This window comes from Apteryx mantelli, chromosome 2 (genome assembly GCF_036417845.1).
Source record: "Apteryx mantelli isolate bAptMan1 chromosome 2, bAptMan1.hap1, whole genome shotgun sequence".
In the NCBI taxonomy this organism is placed as follows: Eukaryota; Metazoa; Chordata; class Aves; order Apterygiformes; family Apterygidae; genus Apteryx; species Apteryx mantelli.
Window position 1 is genome coordinate 134,032,486 of NC_089979.1, and position 21,832 is coordinate 134,054,317.

Consider the following 21,832-nt stretch of genomic DNA (forward strand, 5'->3'; position numbering starts at 1 on the left):
ATAGGAGAAAAATAGCTAACACCATGTCAGTCTTGACCATGTTATATTGTACTGTGTCAAAAGCTTTATTGTTCTTATAAGAAATATGAGAATATTCATGAATGGTGAAACTACTATTAAATGGGTGCACAGCTATTTGGAAGGCTCTACACAGATTAGTAACCAATGACTTGGTCAAATAATCACAGAGCAGGGCTCTGCAGAAGTATCTTTTGGCTCTGCTACTATCAGTGTTTCCTTACAAAGTGCAGTGAAGGAACAGAGATTATGCTTATTAAGGTTTAGCTATCTAACAAATCAAAAAAGGAGGAGAAGGAGGGGAAAGAGTGTTTTGTTCTTTTTTCTTCTTATTCTGCTCAGGCCACTTTAAGGCAGAACTGCTACTTGGAACAAAACTCTAGCAGATAAATCACTTACCAAATGCTTTCTAAAAATGGATATATTGAAGTGTTTGTGTCAGACTACAGACAACTGTTCTATAATCTTGCAAAGCTCTTCATTGAAATCAAAGACACAAAATGTCCCTGTAGTGGAGTGCTGCATTTAAGCACAAAGTGTAGTTAATAGAGGAATACTGCTATTAAATACAGATTGTGTTCTTATTAAAATAATGCAAACATTGAGAATTATTCATGCCTGTTGTTTCACAAAACAGCACTTTATGAATCTGTTTATTGTGGCTGTAGAAAAGGACCTACTTCAGTTGGTTATTAATATCAAAACACATTATGGGAAAAACTATGGCAGGATGATAGTAGTGGATAAGGAATCATTACATTTTCCCATTCTGTAAATAAAAATACTTGTAAAGAAGTTGTTCAGAGACAATAATAGTTTTTCTTTATAAGCCTGAGTTGAAAATTGCTCTCATGTCACTGAAGGACTAAACATAAATTTTGTGAAACTTCCAAAATAGGAAGATTGTTTTTTAATTGAGATTTTTAAAAAGAATTTATGCTTACTTTGAGTTAAGCAAGAAAACAGATGAATGTTTATCCATTGCTTTAGCAGTTCAGGGTGTTATCTGACTTTTAGAAACAAAGCTCAGTACTGCGGGTCTGAGTCATCTTCTGTTCAGCCTGAGCAGACTCCAATTCCCATATGTGTATGCTTGTTTCTTTACACTGTGACTTTTTCCCTCCCGGATTAGTCATTGTTATCTCTTGGCACAAACGGAGAAGTTAAAAATGTCAACAAGCATGAGCTGTGATAAAAGCATGCAAACAAACCTCCCATGTAATCTTCCAAACCCCAGAGCATTCCCATTCCCATTTCTTTGCTGTTCATAAACCCATCTGATCTTTTCATGAGATCCCAGTGGACGGAGCAGGGACATGAATTCCAGGATGAAGGGTCTTTTATCATAAATGCTGTCCCAGAGGTCCTCTGCGATTAACTTGTGCTGGTGTGTCCAGTGCCTAAAATTGCAGATACTGTGGTGTTGTGTAGAGAAAAGAAAGCAAAGAGATTACAGATGAAAAAAACTTTTGTTAGTCCTTTTGCAAGCTTTGCTTTTGAAAGATGTTGGTAAACTGAGTACGTTTCCTGGACTCCGCTTTGCTTTTGTGGTGTCCTGCATGTGCTGTGCTACGTTTTTTAGGCCTGGGCTAGCAAAATGTACAGGATTCAGTAAGGCAAGTCCAAGTCAAGGAACATAGCACAGGTCTTCAACTTGTCTCTTATGTGATAGTAGGACTGGAGGAAAGTGTCCTCATTAGGTACACACAGGATGATGATGGTCACATCTGCACTCTAAAGTTAACCAGACATTTCCCAATTTCATCCATCTTTATATTCCATTCCTGTTCTCTTTATTCCTTGTCTCCACATAAGAAGTCTCTGTGTGTATATCTACATACCAAGAAGGTGCTGAAACTCTGTTTTGCTGCAGTCATATTTGGCACTTGAGAGATGACTGAATAGATATGCTACCCTGTTGTACTGTGGGCTGAGGTGAAGTTAGGGAAGCCTGTGTGGTTCGTGGTGCTGGTGCCACTGAAATAACCATTGGTTTGAAGTCATCTCTAAAGGGCTGGTGTGGGAAAGGATGGAGCAGTCAGCAATTGACACAGGGTGAGAATAAACCAATTCTTGAAGATCATGCCTCTCAAAGTGAAGGTCTCTTACCGCAAATCTGGCAATTTGCTGTCACTCTGCCCTAGCAGAGGAGCTTAACCAGTGGCTCCAGGTGTGTGAGGGGGAATGGGTTGTCAAGCTGGTGGGGCTTTGGGGATTGTCAGGGTGAAGGTGCAGGGAGAGCGTGAACAGACTGAGCCTGCTTTGGTAGGACATCCAGGATGGCCCAGACCTCTTTGGTGAATTGATTAGGCCAGAGTTGGCATCACAGCAGACTGTTGGGCTGTCACTGACATCCTGCTTTTTGTGAAAATGTATATAGAAACATAGGCAGAATATCTCTGCTAGTCTCTGACAGATCAATCACTGCTATGGAGAATACTATAGTGTATGAATCATCTTTTGGTTCACTTTGCTTCCCTGATTTCAGTCTGAATTCTCTAACAAATTAGCATCTTGCATGGGCATAGCACTTGAATAACTTTAAAGTCAGCAGTTCCCCTTTTCCCCCCGCCACTTGTGTAGAACAGAAAATATGTGCTGACTTATAATGACATGTATTACTGACTTGTATTAAAGGTAACCAGGCTGGTAACCAGGATACAGCAGGCAACTAGAAAGAGGATAACAGCATGTTAAAGTGATCAACATTGCAAGTGTTGGCTATAATGCAGAATATTAGAGAGGAGGAAAGTTAATTCTCTCTGCTCCTAGACCTGAAAAAATGTGGTCAATTGTTACCTCTGATCCTTTTATTTCCATGGGACAAAGTACCCCCTCAAGCATTTAGGGGTAAAGACTCAATCTAGTGAAGCAGAAAGTGGTGGCTCAGTTATGACTTGCTGCTTTACATGGGTGTGTAAAGGAGGATCCTGGAGGAGACCCAGCCAGTGGTGTGGGATCAGGAGAGGAGGAAACAGCACCAAGCAGCACAGGGACTACATGAGCGGCTGCTTAGCCTGATGGTCAGAGGCTCCTTAAATGTTTTTCTTTTCCTAGCATTGGCTGCCAGGCCTGACTGTCCTCTAATGGTGGAAATGTGACCCTGTAGAAAGGCAGTGATGTGCGAGTCTCTATCTGCAATGGTACTACAACATGAGCAGACCATTCTGTTGACTCTTGGAGGCTGCATTGTTCAGTCCATGTTCTAGCTATAATTTGGCTGTGAATAACACATAGGCTGTTCCACATGGGTTTCATATGTCATCGTTCGCATAACTGATAAGTGTGTTCATGTTCATATTATGCCCTTCTGCTTCTCTCTTACATGTCCCAATGAGTGCAAATATTTCTGAGGAAATTATATTGTTACACCCCAAGTGCTACCACTGCTGCCTTTAGTGAGGGACAGGATACTTTTTCGAATTGTTATTTCAGATTTTGCGAGTGCAGGCCATGGTTACTGCCTCATGTATACTTTGAAACAGCCTTAAAAAGGTGATCCACAACTATCAAGGCAAGGGACTTGCTGTTTTAAAAAGAAAGCTTAGAATCAGTTGAGCAGGAAGGCTGCATAATATAGCTTTTAATGGACTCTTCCAACTATGATTGAACTCTTACATGCTACTTACTGTCTGGACTATCTCCATATATAGCTGATATCTGGCATGTCTGCCATGAGTTTTGGAGTCATAGGGGCCCAGACTCCCAAACAGTTCCTCCACAGGAAGTAACCTTCCTCATTCCACCTGTTGTGCAGAGAACTTGTTGAAACTGTAGAGAATTCAATCTCTGTGTCAAGATATGTCTGACACAGGAGTGTATGTTCAACTTCATAACATACAATTCACCTCAGATCCCTGCATTGCTGTAATTTGCTGGAGTATTTTTTCTTCTGCGCACATGGTTCTTATGCTAATTTAGACTCTGGCACTTTTTTTTTTGCATATGTCTTTGAATATGGGAATGAGTTTGACTAGGATGTAGACATCATATGGTGGCACTTCTGTTGGGATGTAGAGCTACATAATAGTTCTAGTTGCAAATGCAGTTAAAGGTTAATGAATTCAGATAATTTAATCATCTGTAAGAACAGAGAAATCTTCTAATCCTTCGACTCTCAAGCTGATTTTTTCTGTTTAAAGAATGGAATCTTTCCTGTAAAGGAAAAAAAAATTGTCCCTTTATACTTGTGTGATGTTTAAAGGACACTTAAAGCATGTAAGAAATGAACCAAAGAGAGAAACTCTATGCTGTAAATACCAAGTCTTGTTTTGCAGCAGAGTTTTTTTATCTGCGTGCTGGAAAATTACCAGGGTTAATGACCTCATGTGGGACAAGAGCAATGTGGGACCAGTTGAAGGAAAATATATTTATTTATTTATTCACTTCTTTATAGTTAGGCTTCCTAAAATACCTTTTTTAAAATATACTTTCTCCTGAAGAGGTTCAGTGCAATTCTGTTTAATACTTCCCTTTTCTATGAATTTGAGTGAGGTATCACCACAGAGGGCATTAATCTCACAAGAATAGCTTGTCAAATTTTGAGCCCTTTTGCTTAAACTTAGTTTGGTCAGGCACCTGTATTCTAAAGGCTGGTGAGAAGGGCAAGGATCAGGTGATCCTGACCTGGCCCATACTGTCTAGAAAATGATGAATGTGAAGAACTCTTATAAGTACCAGTTCTATTAATTTCCAGTGTCTCTGGAGCAAGGTCCTGTCCTCCCATACTGTTGTCTGAAAGGGGAGAACTTCATAGTGTTGACCCCCTGTTATCAGCTGGAAAATCACAAGAGATGAAAAATCCCCTCTTCCACATGGAGAGACTAGACTTGCCCAGCAGTACAAGGAAGGACTTTTCCTTTAAGACTTAATTATGCATCACAATGCATAAATGTAGAATAATGCAACACAGATATGACGTGACTTATTCATGTGCTTCAGTGATATGAAATGTGTGCAAACAATTGTTACATGAATAAAGAATGGAAATAATGATAAATGCAAGGAGAAAGGCAGGTTATTAAAATAAAGGGTAAAGAATAGCAGAAGGGAAATCTGCCTCTTTAGGGCAGAAATCTTGCCAGAGTTCAGAGACTATGTTCCTCAGTCTTTGAACCTATGTTCATAAAGGAGCTTCCTATCTAAAGATGCCCAGACTCTTAGGTATAATGGGGGGTGCTGGGCACATCTTTTACTTTCTTAGTATCTTAATCTACATAAGATATATTATATGGATATGATCATATCATGCAAAGTAAAACATACCTATTGGGTACTTGGCACTTGAGCTGTTTTTCACTTGCAAAAATTCAGAAGACTCATCTGTGATGTTTTCTGATTCTATAGCTTCTCAGTCTAGTGAAAGCTAAATTTACCTAAGCTGCCTATAGTGGTTGTTTGTATGTGCTGAACTCCTATTCACATTCTAATCCTATTCTATATTCTATATCTAATGGCTATTGTACACTACTTCCTATGTTACTCTATATATCATACCTAGGTCTACTAAAACAATCCAGATTAAATGACAGGTGTGCAGTGCTTCCTGAGACACTGGCAGAGAATTTTGGACTGCCCTGTTTCTCAAGTCCCTCCCCATCTCAGTGGAAACACATCCCCTTTTGGAGCTGGAGTGCGCTTGAGTTTTCATTTGTTCCTGCTTCAACACTCAGACCGAAAGTTTCAAGTACAAAAAAGATGTTATCAAGGTTAGCATGATCATATTCTGCAGAGTGTTTGAAGGTGCCAATAGCCGAACTCCAAATAGAGTTCAAGCTCTGCCAAGAGCAGATGAGGAGTTCTTAGGTCTACTTTGCCTAGAAATTATTTGTGTGATCCAAGGGAACAATTTTTGTTTCTTTTTCCCCATGCATTCTGGGTGCTTCTTAACTCTTTGAACAGTGAGAGCTTGATTCCCTCACCAAACTGAAATAGTTAAACTTTGATAGTTTTTCTACAAAAAAGCAAATTACAGCTGTTCTTCTGGAAGTGGTTAAAAACTCCCACTATTCAGTCTGTAGTAGGTTGGCACCAGCTTGTGCCAAGAGCTACTGTCAGTGAAATAATGCTGTTCCTAAGAGGTCACGCTGAAGTGCTGCCAGTACAAACAACAGATCTGCAGCTTCTCAAACTGTTCAGGTTATAAGGCAAACTTCTTAAATGAGACCTTGTTCCTGCAGCACAAAGGCTGCTCCCACTCTGAAAATCTAGGAAAAAAAGCAAATGTTGATAGTTTATTGATGATTAATTGTGTTTTAAATGTCCAGCACATACATATTTGACCTTGAATTGGGGCTACCTTGGGGATTTGGCAAATAGCCAGAGTGCTTGTAGCCCTTAGCATAGCCAGTAGGTGCAGACCAGTAGGTCTCCAGCTGCTTGGCAGAGGGGACCAGTCATTGTCATTTCCATTGCAGAGGGAAGCAGACTGAGGTACAGGAAGGCGAATGCCTTGCTACCAAACCCATGAGAGATTCATCAATAAAACCCAGATACGTTGAACAGTCTGGTGCATTGCCCAATAGGTCAAACAGTCTCTGCAAAATCATACAATCTCTCCTTTTTTTTCTTACAAATAAAGAATAAAGTATTTCTACATTGTGTTCAGATATCTCAGTCTGCAAATGCAGAACACACGTCTTTTACCTGAAAGGAATAAATGTGCTCTACTTTAGAAAAATAAGACTTGAGAAATTACCAGGTGACCTATGTTTTGTACAGGCAGTGGTAAAAGTGGAACTCTCTGAAATAGATAAGAATAGGGCCATTAAAAACATACTTTTGCACACTTGCAGTTCATGAACTATTTATGTGCAGCTCATGCAAAGAAAAAAGTTCCCACAAGTACAGGCATTTTTCAAATAATAAACTAAACTGATGTAATTTACTGCAAGGTATTTTCATAAATCATAAAGGAAGCACTGAATTTTAAATTTGTCTTTTTGTACTTCAAACAATAAATACACTATAGTTATCGAAATCTATAATACTGGGTCTTTATTTTTGAATTGCTTCTGAATAAATTATTATTTTAATGAATTTTCTCATTAAACCATATATAGTTCATATTGACATTTTATCTATTTATTCTGCCAGGGTTGTTCACAGTTGATTTGCTGAGTGTTTGCTAGTATTAGAAGTTTTGTTCCTACGGCCACAGACAGGTGTTCACTTGAAGAGCTGCAACAATTTTAGATATTTCTGCCCTTCAGCTGCTTGTTACGGCTCTTCTGTCAGAGGTTAGCGCCCTTGCAGGAGGCTTATCAGGGCAGTTCACGAGGGTGCTCCCGCATCGGTATCGTGGAAGATCAGCTAACTAACCGTGCTGATTTTGCCTGACACCAAATAGGCAGCATTTGAATTTACATCTACCCAATGGGTGATTGTCAGCGACAAGTGAGCTGAATCACTTGTTTAATTGATTGTTTGTTTTAAGCTTTTTATTAATTATTTAATCCCTGACAAATGTTGGTTGCTGAAGGCCCAGTTCTGGAACTGGTATTTTCTGTGGTAATGTGGATAGCAGAGGTACGTTCCTCGGCATCCCAGCAGTCGAGACGTTGTGTTACCGAGGCCTCGGTACTGACCTGTGAGTGCAAGAGACGGAAACCCGGTAGTGGAGGACCGTGAAGAGAGTCAGCTCAGCGTTATCCACGAAACTGCATGTTTCCACCCAGGTCCTGTGGTCCGTTTTGTGATCTTGGGTGAATGCTGCTCTGCAGCTCCCTTCTCCAGCTCTTGGAAGGGGCGCCACCTTCCCTGCTCTTCCCACCCTTCTCCAAGCACCGGTAGAAATTGTAATGGGTTTTCTTGTTTGGCAGGTAGAGCAGATGGTGGAGGAGGCTATGAATAGCAGACGTAATGACAGTATGAAATGTGTCATTCCTCTCTGTGACTATGAAGCCCCCCCTTGCCCCTCCAGCATGCAGAGGGACATAGAGATGACTGTTAGCAAGCCTCTCCCCCGCCCCCAACAAATTTAAATGATGAACCTGAAATTTTATTTGTGGGAACCTCTGCACTACATACACATGCAGTTGCTGACCTGCATGGAAATAATCTGAACTACTGCCAGCGTGGTGGTTTAGCATGATAATTCAGAATCTAGCCTTGTCATCTTATTTCTGGCTTCATTTTTGTAACTCTTTGCCTTATGTTTTCTAAGGCTTTTGCATTAGAGAATTGTTTCTCCCATGGATCACTCATGTCAGTTTCTTTAATACCTTGCAATAGATAGTAAAAGTATTTTCAGTAATGGAAAAAGTATTTTCAAAACTAGTGGAGCTCTGCAGGATCAAGACTTCATGACTGAACTTCTGAGGTGGTGGCAATGTTAGAGGGCCAGGTAGGGCTGTATTTAACTTGGCTTTCAAGGCAGATGTATTTATTGTAATACCCGTGGTTAACATGTTGAGATCCAGGTATTTGTTGTTAATGCCATTCTGAATTTTAATTGAACAGCTTGGACAAGAAAGACCATAGCAGGGGCCAAGTGTGGTTGTTGAAGGAGTTGATCGATGTGAAAGCTTTTTGCTTTTTGGTTTGATAAAGTCAGCATCCCAAGCAAGTATTTCATTAGTGAAGACTTAGATATGATTTGCATATCAAGAGATGATGATAAATGAGATTTAGTATAGCTGTTTTGAGGGAGGCAAAGGAACTTTGGGAGGTAAGGAACTTGCGTGTATTGTCTGGATATGTATATATACTTTGGGGTGTGCAACTTTCCCTGTATTTTTGTAAGTGATTTAACTGGACTGACAAATCCTGCATGTTGGTAAGCCTTTGGCCTCCTCCTTTACCCATTTACCATAAATCTGAGAGTAGAATAAATTCAATATTATTATTATTATTATAAGACTTGCAGTTAATTAAGAGGTGTAAGGATTGAGAAAGAACAAATCAATGCTGCTAGGTACGCTTTATCTAGATGAGATGCTGTTTGAAGTCATTGGATTGAAAATAAGAGCTCCACAGAGATAAAGTGGTTTCAGAGGATACACCTCTTTAAAAGTAGAAACCATGCTGTATTTTTGATGAGAGATTTTTCCTTGATATTTGTCTGCCATGACGCCATTTTGCTGTACTGGTGATGACAGCCTCTACCTTATTTTTCCCAGATTTGTTTAACTAGTGTGTGCCCGTGAGTCGGGCTGCCTGGCCCAGATCACCTTGCCAAGCTGGTGTGCCGTTCTGCTTTCTGTTCATACTTGGAAATGTGTCGTGAGAAAGTATTTTTGTGGCAACACAAGAAATGTGCCAGAGGTGCTTTGAAAAGCTTGTAAGTGTGCAGATGATCCACATTTTCCTTCTCCTGATCTCCCTTTTCACAGTTTTGTTAATGTTTTCATTTAGATCCATATGAAAAGAAATTGTAACGTGTCATTGGGAATGTCTGTTTAATTACAGTATGAAGAGTCCAGTGTGCATTCTTTTGAAAGGTCCAAATAGTTTGTTGTTAATAATAATTTATATCATTATAAATATTAGTTGTTGTGTAATATTTTTAATAATGATTAAAAAAACAGCTGCTGTTGCATGGTGGCCTCCAGATCAAAATGAAACCAGATGGTCAGGAGGATGGTGGTAGATTACAGAGAACATGTACTGTATTTATTAGGTCCTGGGTCTTAAAGGAAAATAACTGCATACATTTTGCAAATTATTTACTGTGACAATCTGTAAAGTGCCTGCTTTGTACTGAAAAAAAGGGAGGATGCTGCTTGCCTCTGAAATGTTGTTGACAGTCCAGAAGAGTGAAATGCACTGGGAAGCTTTGTAGGTAACATTAGAAAAAGTATGACTGAAACTGCCAGCTAGAACACAAATGCTGCAATAAAGTTAATCAAATGAAGGAACACAAATATTTAAATATATTTGGTATAGCTTAACATTATGTAAAATGTGATAAAAGCAGTAAAATTGTGATTCTTTCTGCTTTTCATATTGAATAAGTTAATAATATTTATTAAGTTCTCATTGCAAGCATTGTGTTGGCATCTGAGTTTTAAAAAATCCATCAGATTTTTAAAAGAGAACAGAAAACATGTTTAAGCTCTGTTTCTACATTGTAAGCTATGGTTGTAGCCTATTCAGTTTACAATTGGTCTTTGGTGTTAACTGAGATGGGACTTCTGTTTTACTTAAATTGATGCGCTCATGTGAATATGAAGGTGTGAGGTAAAGTTTCCCATTGCTGGTTCTCTGCTGCGACACCTTTGAATTTTGCCTGGTCACCTTCTGTGGTTATAGTTCACCTCCTTTTCATGTTAACAGAGCAGAGATGCTAAAGATTTATTAGGCATATTTTGTGCCATAGTTCCTTGAATGGTTTAGTTGAGCAGAAACACATGCTTCCTCTGAGCGCAGCTGTCCCTTCCTGCCTCGCCTCCCTTCGCTGCCTGACCCTGAGCCTGTGCCCCCTCGTGCCCTTCTCACTGGCATCTGACCAGGCTGAGGGAAATAGGCCGGGTTAAAAGAGATCATTACTTGCCAAGTTAATTTTATGCTGTCCGCTCCTGAGGTTGGTTCACTACACGGCTCCACAACCGCTAAACCACTAAAAAGTTGCACTTTTTGCTAGGATACAGAGGCTTTATAAGTTTTAAAGCATCCAACTTATTGTTACAGGTTAACTAAAAAAAAGAGTTTTGTGTGAAGCATAAAAACATGCAGCCATATTTAGTTTGTTAGGTACTGGAAAATACTGAAATGCTTTGAACATGCATTGTTTTAATGCCTGTTGTTGTCTCAGAAATAAGTCTTTAAACCTGAAAAACATTGCTTGTGTTTGTAAAGAACAGTCGTTTCCTCCTCAGCTCTCTTTCTATTCAGGTGGAGGCGTGAATAACTGTCACTAGTGGGCTTCCCTTTTGTGAAATAACTTATTCAGATTCATTGCAAGTTCTTCTTATACAGAAAACAGGAGAGAATGCATTCTTCAGTTTCCTTCCGCTAATGGCCCATTTAGATATCTCCAGAGAGCTTTTTAGTCTCACCTGGGAACCCTAAATTGCAAACTCTGAATATGTATTTCTCATTTTATAGCTTTTTGACCTTTTTATGCTACATCTAAGTGTATGAAGTTTAAGAAGTCCAAATAATTCCCTTTATAAATAGTTTTATATTTAATCTTAAATATTAATGGGAGAACTGTTCCATGGACTGTTCTCCATTTTCCATGAGTTCTGAGGGTGGGCTGTTTGGAGGAGTAGTGGGGGAAGGTTGGTTGTTATGAATATTGTTTGACAGAAAGTCAAGCAGATTCTACAATTTCATATAAATTATATCTTCTGAAAGTCAACTAGCTTCGGAACCAGCTCTACTTGCTGTACCTTAGCAACCAAGAGCAAAAATCTGTTGCCACATGGAAACGGATTGGGATTCATGACTATACTCTCTACATCCAGCCACAGTCATACAACAGTAGCATTTCATGTATTATACAAAGCACCTGTATCTTATTTCTGCTTAAGAAGCCTATAATTTTGGCAGTAGCAAACAATAGCGAATGCAAAAAATTGAAGGTGGTTGAGTGACAACCCAAATTGTCCGGTAATTATCTTTCCTTTCCCCCCTCCTTGCTTGGCTTGACGAAGCGGTTGGAATAAGTGAACACTTAGTCATGCAGAAATTGCTGCCTCCTTGGGTTGCAGGTTAAGGAGGGAGTGTTGGGAAGGGACAACAGAGCCTTGCCTCTGAAATCATTTTCAGAGCAGGGCTGGAACAGAAACTCTCTAATTATTTTAGCTCCGTGCTTGCTATTAGCAAATCCAGCAAATCTTTTTGAAGAAAAAACACACTGACATCCATTGGTTGTATCAGTTATGATAGTTTCCATCATTATGGCATTATCATTTTCATGGTTTGTAATGAGAGAAAGAAATCTGTCTAGAAAAAAAAATAATTACTTTTTGATTTGTGTGGAGTGGGAGAGAAACCTGAGGGAAATTAAGTAAATAGCCCTGCTGGATTTTTTGTTTTTTCCTCAGCTACGATATTATTAGAGTTGAATGTTGAGTAGAGAGAGAAAAGCACATTTGATTGTATTTGAAGATGAATTTGGATTCAGCTTTATTTCTGATCCTTTAATGTGTGCTGTCTCTTGTGGTTGGAACGTGGGAACTCTTCTGGCACAAATACTTGTGAAAGTGCATTTTAGGCTTGGATGCTTAAATGCTTGTTGGAAATAGGTCTGAATGCATAGTTTCCCTTGCAGTCATATTAGACAATTCAGGATACGTTGGGTAGTTGCTGAAATCCCCCTGTCAGGGAACAGAAACAATCTCATTATGAGGTAGTCTGTGCTATACCACATGCATTTCAAAATTTGATGAATTGTTTTCAGGCTATTTGTATTTAGGGAAAGAAGCCCTGATGCAGCACAGTGCTGGAGCATTTGTTTAATTATAAGCATACCGAGTAATCCAATTTGGAATGCATAAATACTATATTAAAATCCTTAGGACATAGTGATAGTGCCCTGAAACTATGAATGCTTATTTTCTTATACACAGAATATTTCTAGAACTGCTTGTTGATGTGAAGTCGATTGTGGGCATGTCTGAAAATTAAACCCCATTCAAACAAACAAATATACGAGAGCGTGTTGTAAACTGACAACAGGTAAAGTTTGATTGATCATTACAAACTCTTAATGTAGCCTCATGTACAATTTTTGATAACATAACCAGTTAAAAAACTTGTTATTTGAATAACTTGGTATATAATGGAAGCTTTGGAAGCTTAAACAATTTGTTGGAGGGGAAGAGCCCTCTTTCTGCCTTTTCTTCTGCGTTTCTCTGAGATTTAAAATTAATCCCCCTATTCCTTTTTATAAACCTTCTACATTCTTTATTAAAGAAAATCCTTACTTACCTATTTTTGCCAAAGCTTTCTTTTCTTGCTAAATGCACAGCAGTATCAGAATCTCTTAGAAGAGAGGCAAATCATTTAGATCCTGTATTTGAAATTGGTTTGAATTGGTTGCTGGCTGCTACCACTGTACTAAATCCCAGCTGAGAAGAGCACTTGTTGAATTGGAGCTCTAAGTGCTGCAGCTTTGTTTTTTTTCTAAGCATAACGATTAAATTGCTGGCAGATGTATGGAGCTTTGCTGGTGCTCCTGTGCCTGCGCTGCTGGCAAAGGCAGGATTAGCAGCAGTTGTTGGGATGGCTTTGGGAGGAGGCAAAGCACAGGCAACTCAGGGGCAAAGTTGGCCTAAGTAGAGATGAGGCCAAACTGAAATCCCAAGTCTAAAAAACTAGGAGAAAATTCAAATGTATCTCCAAAAGATGTGAGTGAAAACATGCTCTGTAATATCCCTTGATTAGATCATTAACCAGCTTGTAGTAAATGCAGAGGGAATGGCCATAGTGGAGCCAGCTCAGTACTCTGCTGAGTAAGGAACCCAGCATCTCATGGGAATGTAATACTTGATATTTCAGATGAAGACCAAAATGTCTTCATTAGTGCACTTTGCTTGTTGTGTAGTATGATGTGGGAATTTCTTTCCAAACCTTTCAAAAATCAGATTGCACTCCTACATTAAAATATTACCATCCTTATCTTTGCATGCTTAGCTAAAAATAATGGCTCAACTTGTTTAAAAAAGATTGTTCAGTTGAAGCAATACTAATTTAAACCCAAGTACAGATCTTGCTCACTAATGGTAGTCATAAATTAGCTGCCCCTTTAAAAAATCTAGCTGAAGTATTTGACTCTCTGGCTAATAATTCCATGAGCTGGTCTTATGGACTGTCAAGAAGATTTCCATCTAGATTTTTTTCAATTATCTGCTGATCATTTTATTCTAATCCTCTTATTCTTTTAACATCATTGCTCTACCTGCATTTCTAGTAATCTTAAATATTGCAGTGAAATCCTTTATAATTTCCCCCTATTTTAGACTAAATTACCTGTGGCATACAACTAACCATGTCAGACCCTAGCAGCTATATACCAAAATCTTCTCCTGTGCCTCTCCTATCACACGCAGGTCGTCTTCCTGGACTAGAAGATCATCCCCATACCATGTTCATACTTCACACTCCTCATCACCCAAAGCAAGACACCAGCCCCCTCTCCACCTCTTACTTCCTATTCCCGCCTGCCCTGCAGAGAAGCCGTAGCCACCGATGTGCGTCCTACATATGTCCTTAGGGCAGAGCCCTGTCTGAGAACATCCAGCAGTCCTGGCCTCCTCCTTCCCTGTCACAGGACCGAACATGCTGCCACATCCCTGTCTCCTCCCCAGCATGTGGTTCAGCAGAGCTTCTCCTCAAGCTGGCAAACAGTTGCTGGGGCAGCTGGGGTGGCAGTGCCTGGAAAGCTGTACTTGGCATGGACACCTTTCTTTCTCCACTCCCCCCTTCCTGTCCTTCCCTTACAGCACTTCTATGCGTTTTCCATTTTTTTTATAGCTGGAGAAATTTTATGTATATAGGTTCCTACATGGCATGAATAAATGTACTTTTCTTAGGCTGTGGTTTCATGCTTCCTCTAAGCTGATTTGGGTCCCGGTTGCCAGCCAAAGAAGTGATCATCCTATCTTCCCCTTTCCCCTTTCAGGGCTGTGAATTCCTACCCTCTTCCCTTCATCCAAGCTAGTACTGCAGGATCTGAAGGATGGACTAGAAAATTTTTTTGCTTTACAAGTTTTCAGTTGGAGTCACCTTTTGCAGACCCCTTGAAAGTAATTCATAGCCTCAGCCATCATCTGACAGCAGAGTACCCTCGAAAGTGGACAACAGCAGTTCAGTTCTCTTGAAGTGGGAATTAGACCTAGGTTTTCTGTGATGTGGAGAAGAGGGGATTCCGCCATCACTGCCATTTTCTCTGTTTGTATAAACCTACTCCTGTTCTTTTGTGTGTGTGTATGTTGTTGTGGTTTTTTTTAATAAGTGCAGCAAATAAAATGTGTCATCTTGAAAGCTGATGAGAAACTTGGAAGTTATTAGTATTGCCCTACTTGCCAAAGCTTTATTGCTTGGCACTTTTTGACTTCATATGATGTAATTAATATCCACTGAGATGTGCTGCCTAAGCAAGACTAGTTATCTTAGTGGTTAAGGCAGTAATCTTTGGAGGGTGGGGTATTTGGACCTAATCCCTGCTCTGCATCTATTTCAAGAAGCCTGAGTGTAAGGGTACCAACTTCAGCTGGAATTAACCCATAGAGAGCAACTGCAGGCCAAGATAAAATGTTAGTGGGAGGGTGGTGGGCCCAGAGTACCCGAGGGGTGTGTTGGTCCTGTTACGTGGCGTCTCCACTCTTGCCATGCTGCTCTGGCTCCCTGCTGCCAAACAAGAGAGGTTTTGCTTCTGCCTCCCTCCTCTTTCCTCCTTTCCTGTCTTCCCTTCTCCCAAGTACGTTACCAGCCCTTTTCCCTTGCACTGGCTCTGGAGCTCACCAGACCCTTTGAGAACCAATTTAACTTACTGAAATGCCATAACATTTTTTTGGTTCTTTTTACAGATTTTGTTTTGCTGCCTCTTTAGTGGGTTAAGCTGGTGCATGGAGGGGTCTGACTAGCACAGGGGACACAAAGCAAGTGGTGGGAGTGTGCACTTGCTCTCTGAGTGAGCCGTCTGGGGAGTTGAGCCATGCGAAAAGTAATCCTGCCCGAAGAGAAAGGCTTTCCACATGGCGAGCTCCCCGGGATGGGATAAGCCCGGTGCTGGCACAGGGGGGAGGAACAGGGAGGTGAGGGGCAGGACGGCAGCGGGGCCAGCAGGACTGGTGTTCCCCCATCCTGCCCGTGCTCTTGGTAGCCCTGGTTCCCCTGCTCGAGGCATTTCCTCTGAAACGGGGCAACGACCGGGGCGAGGGGTTGCAGTTCCCTGTGGCATCGCTGGAATGAGCTTGCCGATGGTAGTGCTGTTGCGCCAGCCCAGGAATTGAGTGGGGAGGGGGAAAATCAGCTTACAGACTTGGGCTGTGCTGCTGTAATAAGTAAGGCTTGTTGAATGAAAGGCTTGGAAACAAATCAAGTGCAGCGTCACTACGAAAGGCTGCTGCAGACGGAGGTGTTAATGACGTGCCTGCTGGAAGAAGTGGGAGCTGAAGCAGTGTCATGTTCTCGGGCCATATTGGTTGGGTATGGGTGAGGGGAGTGAAGCTCATGCATTATAGTATTTCCATACTGAACTACAGTTGCACGTGCAACGTGGGACTGCACTAAGATTTGTAATGAGCACAGACGTGTAAAGTGTTAGATACTTCCATACTTTGTTGTTGCTTCCCTTCTGTTCCTAAAAATACAGGAACAAGAGTATGGGGCGGAGGGGAAGCAGGTGGTATTACTGAAATATGGATTCTATAATTCTTAAAGTGTGTGAAGGATTTTTCTTTTCTTTTTTTTTTTCTTTTTTTTAATGATTACAATATACCATGTGTGAATTGGATCCTTCTCAAAGCAAGGAATTAATTGCCTGTAACGAGGATTCATGTGAGCAAGCACCACACACTCCTCCTATTGTTCTGCCAGTGCACCTGCACAATTTTTTCTATTTCATTTCCAGACTTCTTTTAGGTGGTATTTATTTGTGTGTTGTATGGCTTGCAGTAAGCTAGAAGTTGCCAATAAGCATCAGAATAGATGATATCTTGTCTTTTAACACTGACAAGATAGGAAATATTATGGTAAGGAAATATGGAATAACCTGATTCTTGTATGGGTTTATCCGGTCTTTATTTGCCTTTCAGAATTCTGGCTCATTGTTAATTTTATAACTAAAACCACAATCTTTATTGAACATCAGTAAGGTTTTGACATTTGCATTTCCTTGCAGTGAAGAGTTATGTCATTTTCCTTTCCATCTCTTCAAACATGAAAGCTCTTTAATTTCATTAAATGATCTCTTATTCTCCTGCTATATGAAACAGAGAACAGAAATTCTCTTTCCCTGTGTCATTCGTTATTTTGTATACTTACATTATATCCCCTGGAATGTCTCCTTTGTAAGGTAAATAGTCACAGTCTTCTCTGTCTCTCCTCATCCTCATCCAAAGCCTTTATTGTTCCTATTACTATTATTGTGTGAATCCCCTCCAACTCTGGAACATCATTTTTGAGATGCTGTGACCGGTGCAGCATGTGGTGTGCCAGAGATACTGCTCATCTTCATTACAGCAATATTACTTCCCTGTTATTCACTGCGTTATTGCTCATTTATTCTAATATCTGGTTTCTTTTTTACTAAAATTCAGAATTTCATTTATAAGAGTGATCTTCCTTAGGAAGCATTCTGTGACACTGAGGTGTCTTTACAGAACTGATAGAGTTTGTTTAAAAAGGTATAGGAGCCTGTGTAATTACATTTCCCCCCCTCTAAGACATGCTGCTTTTAGTGCTGAGCTCATCTGGATACTGTCTTTTCACCGAACTTTTTTAGGTTTCTCTTGAAATTCTTCACTGTCATTTCTGGTCCTTACTGATCCAAACAATTAATTGTGTGTTGTCTACAGAATTTGCCACCTTATTACTCATTGTCTTTTCCAGATCCAGAAAAAATGTTGTAAACAATGTAGGACCAAGTTTAATAAGATTTTTTTCCTGATGTGAAAAGATATGATTTTGGAGACTTTGGTTATACTACTCGGATGATTTGGTAAATGATTTTTATTCAGATTCTAATATCTAGGAGACCTACATTGCTACTACTTTTTTGTTGTTGCTTAAAAAAAAAAGAATAAAACTAAATCTATGCCAAACTCTCTTACAGACCCTGTCCAGAAGAATTTCAAATCCATATTTGGAAACACCTTCAAACAAGGTACTTGTCAAACTTTAATTCCATCTTATAAAACAACATATTCGGAATCTTTTTGTTTTGCTTCAATCCCTTAATCTTTATCCCTTAGCTTTGAAGACATTTATGAATGTGGTCTGCACTTAAATCCAGTTAATGTGTTATAGTTTGTGTGTGCAAGAAACTGCTTATATCTATTACTGAATTTACTAAACTAAATTGTATTAAATACCAATGCACACTTACTTCAGAGCCATTTAAACTATTCTCATAAGAGTTTAGCTTAGGTTTGCAATATTTTGGAGTTTGAGAGCTCTGTTTTCGCATCTCTCAAGACTTTACTGTCTCAGGTTTATTTTATGTTCCTTGAAAGATTCCAAAACATAGGAACCAAAAAAGGTGACAGCAAAGTTTTCTTTTTCTTTCAAGGTAGTTATTCATATTACTGATGCCTTTGTTGGGACTGTGAGGAAACATCATTACAGAAGTCTGAGTTAAATTTGTCAGTAAGGAGTAATATACAGAGTCCAGGTAGAACACAGGTATATGGAAGATGGAGTTAAGTCCTGGTTTGAAAGACTGGTTTGCAGCCTTAAGTTGTAAAGTATGAATCAGGCATGAGGGAACTCAAAGGTGTGTCCGTTCTGAAAGACGGCATCCTTGTGGCAGGGTATAGATGAACTGATCTGCAGCTATCAGAGAATACCTCCACAGTTTCCAAACAACAAGAAAAAATCATGAAATAGCATCTCAGTATGTTTTAGGCTTGTTTTAAACTATTTAACTAAAATATATACAGAATAATGTTTATTTTTTATTGTATTTCTGGTTTTGCAATGGTAATACGATCTTTTTGCTTTGCTAGAATAACACTCATTTTCATTTGAGTTTGTCTAGTGCTCAAATGTAAAACTGACAGATAGTAACATCTCTGTTTTTCTAAGGCAGCAAACCTAAAAGTAGACCAACCCATGGGGGCACTTGCAACCTGTGATAAGACTGGATATCACAGACATTGGAGTGCATTTGCTATAAGGCCCTGAGTGTTTGCTTGTTGTTTAGCAGGGGAGAAGGCATTGCTCAGAGGGAGAGAGTGTACAGTGGCAAGGTAATTTACTACTTTGGGAATAAATCCCTGTTTGTCACAATTTTCAATTTCTCTTTTCATTTAGATATACGGAGAAAGTTCTTCCTGTGCTGGGAGAGCTCTCAGGAATATTTTTACACTACAAGCTTCTGACCTGATTAAAGACAGGGTGTACCTTACTGGGATTTGCAGGTAACCCACGATCATTCACTTTAATCAACTGGATGGCTTTTTGTTTGCTTTTGTCTCTGCTCTGATTTGACAGGACAGTAAATGCAGAGGGTGGGAGGTTTTGTCTGTGTTTCCTAAGCATCTAAAATGTTTTCTAAAAAAATTCCTTAAAATCTCATGTATTTTAATATAATTTTTTACGTTATTCTATCAGTTGTCAGAAAGCTGCAGTGGCCTGATTGTATGTCCAGTAATTTAATTGCTTATAATTTCATATACAATTATATTTGTCTGTTCTTTTGTTGAAATGAGTGCCAAATTCAACCCTGGTCTGGAGTTAGAGAGATGAACAGGACTCCAGGTTTTAGTTACATAGTGCTTTTGCACATAAGTTACAGAATGTTTCTGTAATGAAATTTATCCATTTGTGTTACATTACAGCATATATGCTTCCCCCGATTTTCAATTATGCCAAAGTGCACAAGTGTCTATTATAGCACGATTCATTCATATCTGTATATAAGAACAAGCCTGAATTCTGATTTTGATGAATTAAAGAGAGAGGTTTATCAATAATATGCAAGATGAAGTACATCCTAGAGCAACACTCAAGGTATTACACTTGAACTGTGTAGCTGTACTGCTTGTGCCTACACACAGAAAGGAAATTAAATCCAAAAAGTTGGATTTTATTCAGTCTTATACATCTTTGGATGACTGCATGCAGCACAAATTGATAAAAAAAATATTATATACTTTAAAATATGCCATGCAAATCAGGTATGTAAAGGAATTTACTGATCTAACACTGAATTCCCTTGTTGTAACTAGGGATATTCTACTGAAATTTTCCAGAACGCTTTCTTCCTTGAAATGAACAGGATTACAAAAAATAGTAATTGAAACAAAGGGCTTGCTTTGCTGAACAGAGGATTCCCCTTGATGGCTTAAAATACCTCCATATCATTAACTAGCACGTTAATGTTACTGTAGTGTAAGAAATGATGCTTTGCACGTTTTCAGGAGAAGCTGCATTGGATCAGAACTGGTAGACTGGCTTCTGGAGCACTGCCCTTTTGTTAAGTGCCGATCTACAGCAGTTGGCGTGTGGCAGCTTCTTCTGGATATGGGAATTGTATTGTCAGGTCAGTGCTGATAGTGCTTCTAGCATAAGGAAGGTTGTCAGTTTCTTCCCAGATAGGATGAATGTTACATTTTTGATGGAAGAGAAAGAATGGAAAGAAAAAAGTGCCGATTGCTTCATTTTTAGCTAGGCAATTGTTTATTTTACTATCTGTTCCACAGGCTTACCTCCATGACCTTTCATTTCATAAATACCAAAGACGAATCATTTTTTGAGTCAATTTCCTTCTTTTTGCCTTTGCAAATGTAATTGCCTATTGCCAAGTTGCAAACTGTGTGTGTGTCTATTCCAGCCTATTTCTTTCCCCTCAAGCTCTTTTAGGTTTTTCACAAGACAGCAGCTGTTTAGTCATTGCAGATCCTGGATGCACTGGATGACTCCTCTAGCAATTAGTGATTTCTTTCTGTTTTTCGTAATTTTAGAATACAATGGATGGAGAGAGGGATTCAGCTCCTTGAGAATGTTGTGATGCTGGATTCTCTCCAGCTGTCCCCTCCTTCTTCCCAAAATTTGGGATTTGGTCCAGACTATGCAGTTGGGGTCATTACACTGGTAACCAACCTCTGGACTTCTGCTGGACTTCATGCTGTAGCTGGGACTACTTGGGTAGCTTAACTCAATGCATATCCAGCCCTGAGGTCTGTGCTAGGCACTCCTTGCACAAAGACGAGGTGTTATGGAGGACTTCTACTTATGTAAGGGGACACTGAACACACTTAAAAGTATTAATCATTATTGATCTTTGTTCACCGAAGCCTGGAACAGATTAGATGCTAATGAAAATTGAGGCTCAGAAACCTGACAAGTGAAAGGTTTTTTCTTTTCCAGCCATATCCCCTAATTCCAAACTCTTCTGTTGATGAAATACTCACAGTCTTTATGCTTGAATCTCAGGAACCTGGAGATCTTCAAACTGAGGTTTTTGGGTTGCGCTGTTTGGAGTTAATACTAGAGGACAGCATTGCTTCTGGGCTGAGTTTGGGGTCCTTTTGCCCTGTATGGTGGTGCAACTCAGGATTAAGGTCAGGTGCAATACAGAATGCAGTGGGGACAAAGAACCCTTACATGGTAAAGGGCTAAAGGATATCTAATGTTATTTTTTTCAAACAGTGGAGAGACAACTGTATTTTCAAGACACTCATGCTTTCTACCAGTTCTCAGCGGATGAATGTACCTACCTTTTCTGTGAATTTGAGAGAGATGAAGGATGGAAGAATGGTGTAAAGCTCCTACTTCAACTACTGCCATTATCTCCTCCCAGAATTGACATGTGCAATCTGTAAGTATGTGTATACATCTCTTTTCAATTTTTGATGACTGTTCTGTAAGTCACTGGATTATAATGACATTGTTTTCCTCCAAGCCACTGTGCAAATGAGACAGTTTTTTTTCCAGGGTTGGCAAGCTTTGTAGAGATGGACTCTTCTATGATCTGCATTCAAATAGCACCTGGGAAAGTCAGTGTTGCTAGATGAATCGGGGCACTTCACCTGAGGTTCTTGGAATATTGTGGTTCTTATGCATGCTCTGACTCTAGGTTGCTGTATTACCTGGGCAAGTTGTTTCACTTTTTTTGTCTCCTCTTGCATTTGGAGGTTTGGCATGCATTTGGCACTAGGCGCACTGTGGAGCTGATTGACTAGCAGATCAGATGCCTGTG

The 21,832-nt window shown here is 39.7% G+C and overlaps 1 protein-coding gene across 1 annotated transcript in view; it reads left to right on the forward strand.

The window, feature by feature from the left end:
- The window catches only part of RAPGEF5 (Rap guanine nucleotide exchange factor 5), a 169,626-nt gene that overhangs the window by 12,646 nt on the left and 135,148 nt on the right, over positions 1–21,832 (forward strand). Inside the window, exons 2-5 of the mRNA XM_067291608.1 lie at positions 17,744–17,794; positions 18,943–19,049; positions 20,052–20,173; positions 21,283–21,451. Of these exons, the coding sequence (XP_067147709.1) occupies positions 17,744–17,794; positions 18,943–19,049; positions 20,052–20,173; positions 21,283–21,451 (449 nt within the window). The remainder of the gene's footprint in view (positions 1–17,743; positions 17,795–18,942; positions 19,050–20,051; positions 20,174–21,282; positions 21,452–21,832) is intronic.